Source organism: Chenopodium album, chromosome 3, assembly GCF_948465745.1.
Source record: "Chenopodium album chromosome 3, dcCheAlbu1.1, whole genome shotgun sequence".
In the NCBI taxonomy this organism is placed as follows: Eukaryota; Viridiplantae; Streptophyta; class Magnoliopsida; order Caryophyllales; family Amaranthaceae; genus Chenopodium; species Chenopodium album.
The window spans coordinates 16,090,836-16,106,328 of record NC_137836.1 but is presented as its reverse complement, the minus strand read 5'-3'; the positions used below and the strand labels follow the sequence as shown (position 1 = coordinate 16,106,328).

The following is a 15,493-nucleotide window of genomic DNA, read 5'->3' as shown; positions in this document are numbered from 1 at the left end:
TTCTCATGCAATAGTCTAGGCAAATCAATGAAAGAAGTCTACACTAATAAGGATCATTCTCATGCATCCTATTAGTTACAATCAAATCAAGAGAATAAAGAAGCACAATCCATAAAAACTCCACTTTAATAACTCATGCATTCTCATGCAATCATTAAAATAGAGGTGATTCTAATCTAGTTCAAATCACTTTCATGCATTTAAACTAGAAAACTTCAAAATAGAGTGCAACAATAATCCCAAGCTAATAAAAATCATGTCTTTCATCAATATATGGCATAAGTTCAATCCAACCATCATCATTCATCCAATATCAAATCATATCTTCCACCCCCTTCCCCTAGATAAAAGTTTAGCCTAGAGAAGGGAGATTAAACATAATATCAAAACTAGAAATAAACTCAAAAAACTCAAAACAAAACGTGATTGAAATCAATGAAATCAATAAAAACTAGATAAACTAATAAGATTGACAAAAATATGTAACAATAAAACAAATAAATAATATTAAAGGAAAGGAGAAGAGATTACTAAAGAAAGGATTAAAGAAAGATGAAAACTTGGATACTTGCTTGATTGATGGAAGATTAAAACTTGAGCAATGTTGAATACAATAAAGGAAGCTTGAATAACAATCTATTTTCTCTCTCTAGATTAGGCTAATGTTCTATGGAATTAGTACTAAGTGTCCTCTATTACAAAGAGTCCCGTCTATATATATATGGCTCACCCCAAAAGAAAGAGACTTGGACAACAAGGCACAAATAAATCGGAAACCCAGCCGTGCGCGCTCGCACACGACATATGCGCACCCGCGCAATAGGTGTGTGCGCCCTCTCAGCGTAGTGCGCGGCCGCAACTTTGAGGGTACGGGGAAAATAAGCGCGCCCGCACATTAGGCCTGCGCGCCCGCGCATCAGGTGTGTGCGCCCGCACATAAGTCGCGCACAAGGTCGCGCAAACTCTCTGGTTAGGCTCTGTTTCTTCAGTCTGGCTGTGCGGGTTCTGACAGGGCTGCGCACCCGCACAGAAGCCGCACAGCACCCCGCGCACAACAGTTAGCTTGGCTTCTTGATATCCTCTTTCTTTCGGCACATAATATCTACAAAACCAAAGCATGGAAATCAAAATAAAAACAAAGCGAGAAGACTAAGAGAAGGGAAGATAAGGGAGAAAAGAAAAGAGGAAGCAAAACTAAGTAAAAATGCTTAATAAAGGGCTAAACAAGTGCAAACGAGGGGAGAATCCTTAGAGAAAAAGGATAAAAGAGTGGCATAAATGCCACTCATCAATATTTAGGCATCATATTATAAACAAATTCTCATTGATTTTATAAATACATATTATGTTCTGTTTCAAGTTTAGTCAGACTGATCTTACTAGTTTATTGCAAAGTAGATCATAAGAGTTAGTGTATTAATGTATTATTGTTTTACAACTAGGTTATTATATGCTTCTTATTTAATCATATAAATACTACGCGTAGTATCATAGTCATGATTTGATGAGTTCTTGTGAAATGGAAATTTGCAATTTGGTAATTCGATACTTGATTAGTCATCTCACGGCGCCTCTCCCTCTACCTCATTCATTCTCAGTTCTCCCTCTCTCTCATCTCAAATCTTGCCATTGTTGTTGCTTCCCAAAATACCGAAATCTGAAGCTGCCAGAATACTGAACTTTGAAGCTGTCCGGTGTTGCTGCTGCCCAGAATCTCCCTGAACTGCATCCTGAATTTTTCTCTCCAAATTCAGGTATGAACTCTCTCTTTCTCGTACTTCTTGCGACTGATTACTAGGATGTTGTAGTGTATAATCTGAGGTAGGATGTAGAATTTGATTTAATCAGAATCTAAGGTAGGATGTAGAATTTACTAATCCAAAACTCTTAAATACTTCGCATTTATCCTTGATATTCTTCTCACCAAAGCGAAGCAGTAAAATTAACACCATACAAGAACATTGGAGAGTCTGGAGGAATCCGTAACTTAAGTTCAACCTTAACTAAGGCATCTCGAAGCAAATCAGTTTTTAATATAAAAGAATTAGGCTGGTGAACTTGGTTAAATTTGTGAAAGTATGTGTAAACCAGGTTGCTTCATACTTTCTTAATGAATAATTAGGTTGCTTCATACTTTCTTAAATGTGAAAGCAAATCAGTTTTCAACTTAAGTTATTAGTAGCGCAATTAAATTTGTACCAACCTGGTTTCTTGAGGATTTTAACAACATTCTCATCACTACCCAAAGCAGTCTTAAGAGCATCAATTGCAGGATCCAAACGTTGGCGCAATATCACAGGATTTCTAACAATAGTTTGAATTAAATCAGACTCGGACATGGTGTTAATCTGAGCTAGGATGTTGTTAATTTACTGCTTTGCTTTAGTGATTTACTAGGATGTTGTAGAATCTGAGCTAGGATGTAGAATTTGATTTAAATGACCTATGTATGAATCGGTTAGAATAAGTTTTTCTAATATAAAACATATTGTATATGAAATTTTAATGTAATATGACTATTATAGAACAGATTGTATATGAAACAAGTATAGGAGTGCGCTTTTGCCTAAGAATGTTGAGGCGTTGGTTACCACACAAAATTGGTTACGTGGTTATGATTGTGATATTGAAGAAGACGTCCTTGAAATTGGTAAAGAGGTGATAGATGAAAGTTTTGCATCTAATTCGGAAGGTATTGACGTCCTTTAATCTGTTATTATGTTGTTGAGTATAATCTGCTCACATATGGAATAGGAGTGTTATTTTTTTATTATTATTATTATTAATAGCTTTTTTCCTCCTGCCTCTTCTGCTACAATTGATTTTCCTTTTGAGTTTAGTTGATTATAAAATGAAAATCTGCCGAAAATGCGTTGGTTTAATTGCATTATGAGTTGTGTTTGCTTTTTGTGTAATGCTTACAGTCAGCAATTTAGCTGAAAATATAATTGGGAGTAGCTTTTCGTCTTTGCTTTTTATCCATTACAGCCTGAAAACAGAGGAGGTGTTGTTGTTGCTGCTGCATTTTTGATGATCTACAATGCTGCCGATTTTAGCCTCAAGCCTAGGCGATGCTACATTGCAGTGAATCAAGTCCTGCTGTCAAACGATTAAAAGTTGGCCAAAATGGTGAAATTGAGGATAGATGCGATAAGGTGTCTGATGTGAAGAGGAATGAAGATGTTGGAGAAAATCAACATGTTGAGAATAATTTGGATGCTGACTTTTAATAAAGTGAAGTTTGATTTGAATTCTGATGCACTAAAAGAAATGTTTCTAAAGGGCATGGATTCTACTGGTAGTCCAAATGTTGTAGGAATGTGTCCCAACTCAGCTACTATGTGCAAATTATTGTGATATTGATGAAAATGGAGTGCAACATATGGTTCTGATTATGATTCTAAAATTATTTTATGCTTTGAATATTATGATTAAATCAAATTACTCCTAAATTTATAATTTTGCTGCTCTAGCATAGGCTCAAAAAAATAAATTCAATATGGCAGGAGGATTTTTTGTGGCAGGAAGATATTTTATAATATGATAATAATTTGGCGGGAAGATATTTTATACTATGATAAATTTTAAATTAATATTTGGCAGGAAGATTTTTTGTACTATGATAAATTTTCAAATTCTTAATGGTTCTTTATATTATCAATAGTATGATTATTTTGCTTAATCCATATAATTACATTAAAAAATTTTGGGAAAAATAATAATGCTTGATTGGTAGTAAACATGTGTGCATAATTAAATTTCATTTAAAACACCTTTTAACTTGACTTTAATATTCTCTTTATATTAAGCAGTTTGTAGTCGATTTGTTTATAAGCGGTCCGGTTTATAAACGATTCGGTTTACAAGCGGTTCGGTTTATATATGGTTCGGTTTATATACAGTCCGGTTTATAAACAGTTCGATGCAAACGAGTCGCGGGTTGTAAACGGTTCGGTGTAAACAGTTTTTATCCCGGTTTAAACAGTTTTGGGTTGAAAGCGGTTTCGGGTTAGAAATAGTTCGGTTTTTTTTCGATTCGGTTTGATTTCAGTTCGGTTTAGAACTGGTTCGGTTCATTAACGGGTTCGGTTTTTATTCGGTGTAGCGTAATTCGGATCGGTTTGGTTTCGGGTTCATTCACATACGGTTTGGGCCGGTTTTCGATTTTTAAAAAACGGTTTTTAATCGGTTCGGTTCTGTAGGCGTCGCTCGAAGTGCGCCTACGTTAAAGCATGTGGTGAATATGCTTGACACTCTTAAGAAGTGGGAATTGACGTATACGATTAGGGACAAGGAAAGTAGGGAGCCGCCAACAAGTTTTTAAGAAACTTGTAAACGGTTCACGGATCATAAAAGGCAACCACGATAAAGGGACAACGATAAGCAACAACGATTGACCCATGAAGGTTACACCCCATTCAAAATCCATGAGATTACTAACTCCATATGGTTCGGAACCACAAAAGGAGGATCGGGGATGATGGTACGAAGTGAGTCATGGAGTCACATTCCCCCGTATTGGCCTCTACTCGATTCTTATAGTGAAAAGTGATTCCTGTGATCTCAAAGGCATGCAAACAATGATTCAATTTACTCCAAACTATTATTAAGCTAAATTGGTTGAATATTGTAGACATCTAAAAATGTCTCCCCAAAACCAAACCCGATGATGAACAACCTTTCACCGCCATTATTGGTCGGGTTGAGTATTTAATTTTTGGAGTGCTTAAATCCATATTTCCATTTCATAAACCAACCCAACTTTTAGCCCATTTCCCCAAATCATAACTTATTTTCCTCTTTTCGTGCCTTTAAACCCAAAATAATTCATTTCGTGTCCTTTAAAATCATTCATTTCGTGTCCTTTTTATAAAAACGTTTAATCCAATTTATTTTGGTCCATAATATGGGTCCAATGATTGAATAATTGGATGGGGCTTTAAAAGAGCTTTCCAACAATATATTATAAGCCCAAATATGAGTTGTAACGAATAAGTTATGGCCAAAATATTAAATTGAGCCCAAACCGAACCTAAGCCCACCTTACCTACGACCCAATGATCATGTGGAGGGTCCAAATTATTTAATCCAATTCCTAAACCAATTAGGATTAATTGGAAGCTTCTATAAGTTTCTACAAGATCCTAATTATCCGTTTTGAAAAGATAAGATTAAAGAGTTTGAAATTGAATAAAACTCCTTTTTGAAAATCCTATTTCTATTCGAATTGAAAGACGTTCAAAGATAGTCAGATATTATTTTCGTGTCTCATAGTTTTTATCCAAATTTTATATGGTTGGATATCCCTTGAAATTATATTTCCAATAATATATTATATATTATAATATCAATTCCGAGCTATAACGGAAAAGATATGAATAAAATGTCAAACTCTATCCAAAACTGACACCGTCTCACTATTTTGGCTATATCTTTTGTTCTACAAAATATTTTAATCCGATTCTAATTGGGTTAGAAATTAGACTTCAAGATCTTTCCAACGATATATTATTCATCTTATTCCGCTTTCTGGATCAAAAGATATGATAAAAACAAAAACCGCAAAAATTGTTGTCCATCGCAAGAGTTTTATCCGATTCGAATTCTTATCTTTTCTTGATTCTTCGACCTTCTTTTTTCTCTATAAATAGAGGTCATATCTCCCCTTTTCCGATCATCAACAAGCTTGGTCATCAAATACTTCTCTCTTTCTCTCTTTTACACCAAAAATCATTCTCTTATCTCTCTCTCTCATATTCTAAGCCTTAAACCTATATTCCTAATTACACCATTCTTCCTTAAGCACTACAAGGAGTCCATACTTAACCCGAGGTTCCGTCCTTAAACCAAGGCGTAAAAGGTATAATTAACTGAGGGTTTGGACCAAATCAACTCTACTTTTATTTAATTTAATTTAATTTTCATTTGATTTATATTTTAATTGAAGTTACTAACAATTTATTCATGATGTAACAATTTAAAGGAACACGCAGAATGTGAGTAATTAATTAATTTAATTACTCTTATTTTAATTTTTATATTGCTAGCATCATGATTAGATTATTATTATTATTTGATTTGACTAACAATTTATTGTTAAATTGCTTCCAATATTAATGGTAATTCTATTATATTTTTTATGATCACCATATTGCATATTTAAAGGGAATATGTAATTGAAAATCACGCCTAATAAGACAATTTGGACAACCGGTTTAGGTTCCTTTTTAATCTTGTTATAAATCAAGTGATCACAATATTTTAGAATTATTTGTTGCATTAATATTCAACCAATTTAGCTTAATAATAGTTTGGAGCGAATTGAATATTTTGTTTGTATGCCTTTGAGATCGCAGGAATCACTTTTCACTATAAGAATCGAGTAGAGGCCAATACGGGCGAATGTGACTCCATGACTCACTTCGTACCATCATCCCCGATCCTCCTTTCGTGGTTCCGAACCATATGAAGTTAGTAATCTCATGGATTATGAATGGGGTGTAACCTTCACGGGTCAATCGTTGTTGCCTTCGTTGTCCCTTTATCGTGGTTGCCTTTTATGATCCGTGAACGGTTTACAAGTTCCTTAAAAACTTGTTGGCGGCTCCCTACTTTCCTTGTCCCTAATCCTATATGTCAATTCCCACTTCCTAAGAGTGCCAAGCATATTCACACCATGCTTTTACGTAGGCGCACTTCGAGCGACGCCTACAAATATTAATGCAACATATAATTCTAAAATATTTGTGATCACTTGATTAACAACAAGATTAAAAAGGATCCTAAACCGGTTGTCCAAATTATCTTATTAGGCGTGATTTTCAATTACATATTCCCTTTAAACATGCAATATGGTGATCATAAAATATAATAAAATAAACATTAATATTGGAAGCAATTCAACAATAAATTGTTAGTCAAATCAAATATAATAATAACCTAATCATGATTCTAGCAATATTAATAAAAATAAGAGTAATTAAGTGATTAATTACTCAATTTTCCGCGTTTCCTTGAATTGCTACATCATGAATAAACTGTTAGTAACTTCAATAAAAAAAATATAAATCAAATTGAAAAAATTAAATTAAATAAAAAGTAGAGTTGATTTAGTTCAAACCCTCAGTCAATTATACCTTTCACGCCTTGGTTTAAGTATAGAACTTTGGGTATTATATGGACTCCTTGGAGTGCTTAATTAGGGGAAGTATTTTGAGATAATAGGGTGGCTAGTATTTAGGCTAAAGAGGGAGAAGAGAATTATTTGATGATCAAGATTGTTGATGATTGAAAAAGGGGTGATATGACCTCTATTTATAGAGAAAAAAGAGGGGTCGAAGAATTAAGATAAGATCCGAATTAAATCGGAATAAAACTCGATAGACTGCAGTTTTTGCGGTTTTTATTTTTATCATATCTTTTGATCCAGAAATTGAAATAAGATTAGTAAGATATAGTTGGAAATCTCTTGAAGTCTACTTTCTAACCCAATTGGAATGAGATTAAAATATTTTATAGAATAGAAGATATGGCCGAAATAGTGAGACGGTGCCAGTTTTGGATAGAGTTTGATATTTTATTCATATCTTTTCCGTTATAGCTCGGAATTGATATTATAATATATCATTGGAAAGGTAATTTCAAGGGCTATCCAACCATATAAAATTTGGATAAAAAACTATGAGGCATGAAAATATATCTGTCTATCTTTGAACGTCTTTCAATTCGAATAAAATTAGGACTTTAAAAAAAAGGAGTTTTATTCAATTTCAAACTATTTAATCTTATCTTTTCAAAAAGGATAATTAGGATCTTTTAGAAACTTATAGAAGTTTCTAATTAATCCTAATTGGTTTAGGAATGGGATTAAATAATTTGGACCCTCCACATGATCATTGGGTCGTAGGTAAGGTGGGCTTAGGTTCGGTTTGGGCTCAATTTAATATTTTGGCCATAACTTATTCGTTATAACTCGGATTTGGGCTTATAATATATCCTTGGAAAGCTCTTTTAAAGCCCCATCCAACTATTTTATGGACCAAAATAAATTTGACTAAACGTTTTTATAAAAAGGACACAAAATGAATGATTTTAAAGGACACGAAATGAATTATTTTGGGTTTAAAGGCATGAAAAGAGGAAAATAAATGACAGTTTGGGAAAATGGGCTAGGAAATGGGTTGGTTTGTGAAATGGAAATATGAATATAAGCACTCCAAGATTAAATACTCAACCCGACCAATAATGGCGGTGAAAGGTTGTTCATCATCGGGTTTGGTTTTGGGGAGACATTTTTAGATGTCTACAGGTTCTCATCTGGGTCGGTTTGTTTCGGGCAGTTAAACGGTTTCGGTTTGAAATTTGACAACACTAGTATTTAATGATCATATACACTAAGAACTCCGTTTGACTCATTAGCCAACTACGAACAAAACTTTATTGACCCGACTCGATTTTAAGCTACCTGTTGATAACTTTTTATATACTCCGTAGAAAGGTTCAAAGGTAAACCAAAAGAACAAAGGCGTATAACAAAAGGAACTGCCCATAAAAAAGGGGCAGAGTGGAATTTGTGAAGCTGAACTTTTTGGAGAGACAACCAACACAAAGTAGCTATGGCGCGCTCAATCTCCTACATCACCGGCTCACAGCTTTTCTCCATCAAACAACGTCCCAATATCGCCATTGTTGACGTTCGGTAACACCATTTTCTCTCTTCTCCTCCATTGCTATCGAATCACTTTCTAATGTCGAACAACTTTGATAGTAGTCTTGATTTTGTGTATTTAATGGCAGGGATGATGAGCGAATTTACGATGGTCATATTGCTGGATCTCTTCATTTTGCTAGCGATACTTTCTTGGATAAAATCCCTAATCTTGTTCAACAAGTTCAAGGCAAAGATACCCTCATCTTTCACTGTGCTCTTAGCCAGGTAATTGTAATTTCTGTCTATTTGGTTGTTTTGTGTTATAAATTGCGACAATTTTTGCTGAATTATTGTAGCATTATTTATTACTATTATTGGGTGATTATTGTTTTTGAATGCAACTATAAATGGGTTATTGATGCTGTAGCATTTTTTTGATTGGTAGTGTTTGTGATACTAATTGAAAAACCCTATCGCCATCTCGGTTTGATGATTTAGTAAGCTGTAGGAGTTGCCTCGTCTAATTCAATCATAATTGGTTATGTTAAACAAATCGAATTATGCATAATTATAATGCTATTAGTTATGAAATCCTGTACTCTAGAGGGATTAGTTTCCCTTAGCCTAGGGTTACTAAGTTTCATGGTGGTACATGGTTTACGGGAGAAAGAGGAGTTCATGCTTGGATACCTATTGCTCGAGGCACTTTATTTTTTTTTTTTTTTGGGCAGAGAACCAGTAGGATAGAGTTAGGGCCCTTTCCTTGCCTTAGTAGCCAGGTTATGAGCCCTTGTCACCCTATTCCTAGGAACATAGCTACATTTAAGATACACAAGGACTTTACATAAGTCAAGAATATCGGAAACCAAATTCTTGAGCTCCTTTGGTGCCGTTCTTGGATTCTGCAGTGCAGTCACGCACACCCTGTTATCAGTGAGGATTTCCAGCTGTTCTGATTATGCCTTGCCTGCTTCTATCCCCCTCTTGATTGCTATCATCTCGCACTGTAATGCTGAGCTTCCTCTTATCCTTTCCATGCTTTCCTGCACAAGCTCGCTCCCTCTTCGTAAGACCCAATTTATTCCTGCTTGATCAAGCCCAACCTTTGACTCCTTCCAAGCTCCATCCACTGACACACTTAGCAAATCCTCCCTTTCCCCTGCTCCTATGCTCCAACTAGTGTCAGCTCCTCTGTCTTGGACTTCTTTGATTTCCAGATCTGTGTTTTGCCCGTATTCAAGATCTTCCCAGTTTGCTCTCCCTATTTTCAAGCATGCCTCATTCACCAGGTCCATATTGGGCTCGGGCTCACTCCCTGGAAGATAACTTCATTTCTATGCCACCATATCCAAATATGGGCTAACAGAATCTGAGCTAGCTTGGTCTCATTGTTCCCATTTTTGAGAACATTTGCAATATTATTTCTCAACCACCTTTCTATTGGGATGTGATCCTCCCCTCTAAGCATTTTCAATCTTCCACAAGCCCTAATTTTTCTAGTAATCAATACTAATGGTAGCCACTTGAGCACATTTTAGCCAAGGTTACCATTGTTGATGACATACTTCCATGTATAGATCTTGGGACTTGGCTCTACCTTTGGTCTTTGTCCCATCAATTTGTTTTTGCAAGTCCAAATTGCCTATTCATGGTCATTAGGAGCAGCTAATTTGCAATCTGAATTTGGGGTAGAGATGTAGCGTAGCTTGACCTAGCATGCATATGGTTTGTTTACTATCTTACAATGTGTAATTTTTCTGCAATTTTGCCTACCTCCTCTTGGCACTTGTATTTTGCTGAGGGTTTTGGGTCCACTGTGTTAGACATTCCACTCTAATAGTTTTGGGGAAAAACTTGAAAGAATCTTGATTAGCACTGATATGCTTATACATCAGAAAGGAAGTGATATGTCATTGTACCTACAAAGGAAGTAAATGCTAGAAAGGCGAGATCCTTATTCACATGAAAACAAAAAGGTACTAACAGGTTAAATGAAGTCCTTGACTAAGACTGAATGCTAAAATGCTCTAATAAAATGTAATTTAGCAGCAAATTATCTGCAAGCCACTCCTATAGTCACATTTAAGCTTTATTATCTCCTTACTTCAGTAGTCTTTTTGTCCTTTCCTCTAAAGAAATGGCCTACAGACCTTGACTCGCAACCTGTTTGGTTAATGATTTAGGAGAGAAAGAGAGGTGAGTTGATGAAAGAGAAAGGGAGGTGATAGGATGGGATGGAGCACAACTTTTCTCTTGTTTGGATAGGATTGAAATAGACGGAAGGGAAGGGAAAGGTGAGCAAAACTTGAATTTCCATGACAAGTGCAGTCAGTTTGGTTGTTTCTCAACTTTCCAGCAGTATAGCCTAAGCTTGAGTTAATAGAAATCATAGTATGTAGTTTGCTGATAATTAGGTGGAACACTAAGGAGGGATAAAATAACCTAGGAGGGTTTCAGATAAAAGGGAGAAAATGACAATTGGGATTTAAGATAAGTGAGTGAAGGAAGGAGAATGGTTGGACGTAACATGGATGGAAAATAGTGAATAAACACAAGGTATTAATAACATAATAAGGTAGAGCCGTCTTTTCTGTGTTACTCTATATTAAGTTAGGAGGTTTTCAGAAAATAACAATTGGGATTTTAGAAGTGAAGGAAAGAAAGATATTGCCAATGGGTGGATCTAACATGGAAGGGTAATGGTGAGTATAAACTAGGTATTAATAAGGCATCGTATATTCTTTGCTACTCTGTATTAAGTTTTGTGGCTGTCATTTTCCTTTGAAATCTTTCCAAATTCTTTTTTCAATTTTTTTTTTGACACATTAAAAACTTTCCAGTTTTAAAGAAATATACTCCCTCCTTTTTTAGTTGACACATTTTGACTTTTGACAATGTACAATTCAATTGGCTGGTTAAATTCAATTTTGACCTCATGCTTCATGCTTTCAGGCTTTCAGCTAACTCGATCTGAAGTAAAATAACATGAAGAATTTTATTATCTTATTTTGATTCATATTAGCCATGGAAAGTAAAAGAGAATATATATAAGTAATATCGGGTGCTTGTGTGTAGCTAAATGGCGAATCTGGCAAACGGAATTCAATTAGAGAGGGTTGTTCTTCAGCTTCTTCCTCATTTTTGTTCCTATCTTAAGAGACACAAAAATGTTTTTTAGTAGTTTGTAATTTGGTATAGGGCTTTATACTTTGGAAAATGTTGTTAATTCATACTTGTATTTGTATAAAGAAAGGGCTAGGTACTTGGCTTCTGTGTTCCATAGATGGGGCATATTAAGTAGAGAGAATATGTATACTGTGTACATACCCATGTTAAGTTTATACATTAGACAATATATTTGAAGCCTCTTGACAGTATAATCTGATCCCTTAACTCTGATTGTAAACTATGTAAAGCTATTATGCTTTGGTGTTGATTATCAGATTTAGTCACCAGGATGTTCAATCATTTGATGCTCCTTGCATGGGGGCCATACTGATCTATTAACAAGGAATATACATGTGATTCTCATATACACATATGACATATCCTGTTATTGGTGGGCTGTGGCCTGTGGCCTGTGAGTGGCGGCATATTATCTGGGCAGGCTATGGGCTACGACTCTTGTTTCCTCCTGGAACCATCCCCTGTCCTGGTGACACTACAGTAGTACAGTACTACACGTACTATATACAGAAATGTCTATTTGAGTCTGTAGGCTTGGTATGTTGGCAAGAGTTGCACCAGATTTTCAGATCATGGCACATTTAAGTTAATTTTAGAACTTGGCTTCTCCCTTCTCAAACAATAAAAGAAAAACATTGAATTGCCTTTATTATACAAAACAGAACATGCTACTTATAAGTTGGTATTTACATAATTACCGGTGTTTGTAAGTTGGCATTGACCTTGTTTCTTATTTAGTGTATTGTAATTTTCAGTCATATTAGGTTTTGTAAGATTTGTCTCAACGTGCACTTTCCAAATATTTAATTTTCATTAATTATGATAAAAAGCAATTAAAGATATTTAGTAATAAGTAATTGGAAATTAATAGTTCTGGTGTGGTATAGTCTTTTCTAACATAATCTGATTCTTAGCAAGGACATGTAGAAGAAAAGGGTAGTTGTGATTTTCTTATTTTTAACCACTGCCAAAAAAAAAAAAAAAAAAAAAACATTATCTGATTCTGACAAGGATAAGTAATAAATTTGTGAAATAAGCTGAAGAGAGCCTGTTCTTTAGTTTGCCTGAAATTTGTTTTATTTAATATATTTAGAGTATTGCTCCTATCTATTTTGGATGTCTCAATGGAGCAATGTAATAGAAAATAATGGTGAAGGGGGTGATGGAAGGAAGTTAACCAAATAGGGCATACTACTTGGATAATAATATAGACCATCAATGTTGAATGTGCCACTAAAGGAAGTTTAATCAAAAAGATATGGTGGGAGTGGCTTGATGTGTATAGTGACTTTGTTTCCGTATCTACGATACCAAAAGATGATTTATTCATTTTACAATCTTAAAATTGTCTGCTGGTATTCTTCATTCTCCAAGCGTAAGTGTCAGACTGACTGATTAATGAATAATGATCTATTGATCTTATATGGTCTTTAGGTTCGTGGTCCAAAATGTGCACGGAGGCTGTCAGAATATCTAGCTGAAGCAACTCTAGATGCTGGAATAAAAAATGTAATGGTTCTAGAGCGTGGTTTTAATGGATGGGAAGCTGCTGGTAGACCTGTTTGCCGCTGCACTGATAATCCCTGCAAGGCTGAAATTGTGTAGTGTGGACATCTTAGCTTGAAGACAATGTGTTCTTAAACCTGCTCTATCCAGCTCATGGGTCATTTATATGCTACTATTTTGTGACATGTAAACCAATCACTTTATACATAATTTTGAATGCGGTAAATTATTGATTGTAAAACTTCTTTCAGCTTGCAGCATTAAACAGTTAACACACAAGATAGACTTGAAAAAGAATGATAAATGTAAGGTGGAGATTTATTTCAAAGCAAATAAAATTTGGAAATTTGATATCTTCATTGTTCTTTTATTGTTGTCTATTTGAATGCTATTTTTGCAATATAGTTTGAGGTATATTTAATTCCTTGCCTAAACTGGTAGTAGAGATAGCGGTTTAACTGTTAATGTTCTGGAATTTTCCGGTTTGCCTCCAATGCCCCATACTAGTAAACACTAATACTTCCTCTTAGGTGCAGAAGGAAGCATGCAATTATGTAAACAACAAATTTCTGACGACTTAATTTTATGTGAACTAACTTAATTTATTTCAGTTACTAGCTACTACTCTCAAGAATCATCAAGCTTAAGTCTCCTCTAGGCTATACTACTCGGAGGAATTTACGCCAGCCGTTTTTCTAACCAGACAGAAAATCTTCCAAAATGGTCAGTTTTCTCAAGCCAGTCAGATAATTCAAACATAGTAAAATTCCATATAAAGTCTCTTTAAAGTAATCAGCTGCAAACATAGATTTGATTGCCTAAGATATTAACTTAATATAGTCTGAGATTGCTACATGCCTACATGTAAGGACTGAATTTGGACTAACATAAATTATTTCAATGCATTGGAAAATATTAATGTTGGTAGCAAAATAATGAAGCCAGAATTACTAGGAAAGGATTGATAAAACCCGTAAGTTGAGATGCTAAAAACTGACCCGACCAAATCCAAAGTGAACAGATCTACAATTTGATCCAACCAATAATTTAGCACTATTGATACGGAAAATGACCCAGCCCAACTAAACCCGACACATATAAAAGAAAAGACAACACACTTAAACCCTTTCTCTGCCACCAATTAACAGCTTTCATTCAGCCCCTTCTCTGTAGCAGTTCCACCGGAAATTCAGGCAATTCCCTAATCTTCTCCTTGTTAATTATAAAATTTCTTGATAATTTGATAGTAGAAAACATGTTTGATTGCTTGATTTATGAATTATTGATCAACATTTTGTTAAGATTGCCTGTCAAAACCCTTGTAATTTGCATTTGCACTTGCAAAACCCTACAATCTTTCATCACTAGCCCCAATTTCATAGCTGCTTATACCAACAAATCTAAACAAAACTCATTTGTTTTTCTTAAGTACCACACTGATTCCTTTGGAAAAAACATCAAAAGGATCAATGAGTATTTCTGGTTACACCCAGATAACAATTCCTTAAATGTTAAGGATTTTAAGGGGAAGAATTTGCCTATGAAATGTTATGGCTCTTATTTTTATAAAATTGTGGGTTGTTGTAATGGTGTTATTTGCTTGACTTGCAACTCTAGTGCAACAAATTATATCATTTATCTGTGGAATCCTTCCATAAGGAAATACATACATGTCCCTGATCCGAATGTCATGTACAAGACTCATGGCAGGTTTAATAATGTGTGTTTAGGGTTCGGGTTTAATGAGCTTGCCAACGATTATAAGATCATTAGGGTCGTTTACATTCATCGAATTGATTTGTTTGAGGAAGTACCTGTTCTTGTAGAGGTTTACTCTGTGAGTGCTAGGTCATGGAGATACATCGAGAACTCGAGTCCTAACCATTTACTTCAAATGCAACAATGTACGCAATGTTTCTTCAAAGGCGCTATACATTGGATGGGGTATAACCGGCTTAACCGTGGTTTTAGTGCCATTGTGACTTTTGATGTGGTGGATGAGAGTTTTGGTGAGGTGAAGTTACCAGCTTCTTTGGAAGGGTCTAATTCAAGTTTTAGGGGATTGATCAATAGAGTTTGTTGGGACATGCTTGCTTTAATTCAAGTGAATTCAGGTTGTTGTCAAATATGGGTGATGAAAGAGTATGGTGT

At 35.0% G+C, this 15,493-nt stretch overlaps 1 protein-coding gene and 1 long non-coding RNA gene across 2 annotated transcripts; both read left to right on the top strand.

Annotated features, from left to right (window-relative positions):
* The first annotated feature begins 1,476 nt into the window (after positions 1–1,476).
* On the top strand, positions 1,477–3,395 carry LOC145612082 (uncharacterized). Its single transcript, XR_014106531.1, has 2 exons — positions 1,477–1,754; positions 2,531–3,395. It is a non-coding gene; the product is annotated as an uncharacterized LOC145612082 (long non-coding RNA).
* Positions 3,396–8,503: 5,108 nt separating this feature from the next.
* LOC145623865 (dual specificity phosphatase Cdc25-like) lies at positions 8,504–13,710 on the top strand. The gene is made up of 3 exons (XM_081676750.1): positions 8,504–8,698; positions 8,797–8,935; positions 13,271–13,710. The coding sequence occupies exons 1-3, from the start codon at positions 8,616–8,618 to the stop codon at positions 13,439–13,441; spliced, it is 393 nt and encodes a 130-aa protein (XP_081532876.1). The 5' UTR covers positions 8,504–8,615; the 3' UTR covers positions 13,442–13,710.
* Positions 13,711–15,493: the final 1,783 nt, after the last annotated feature.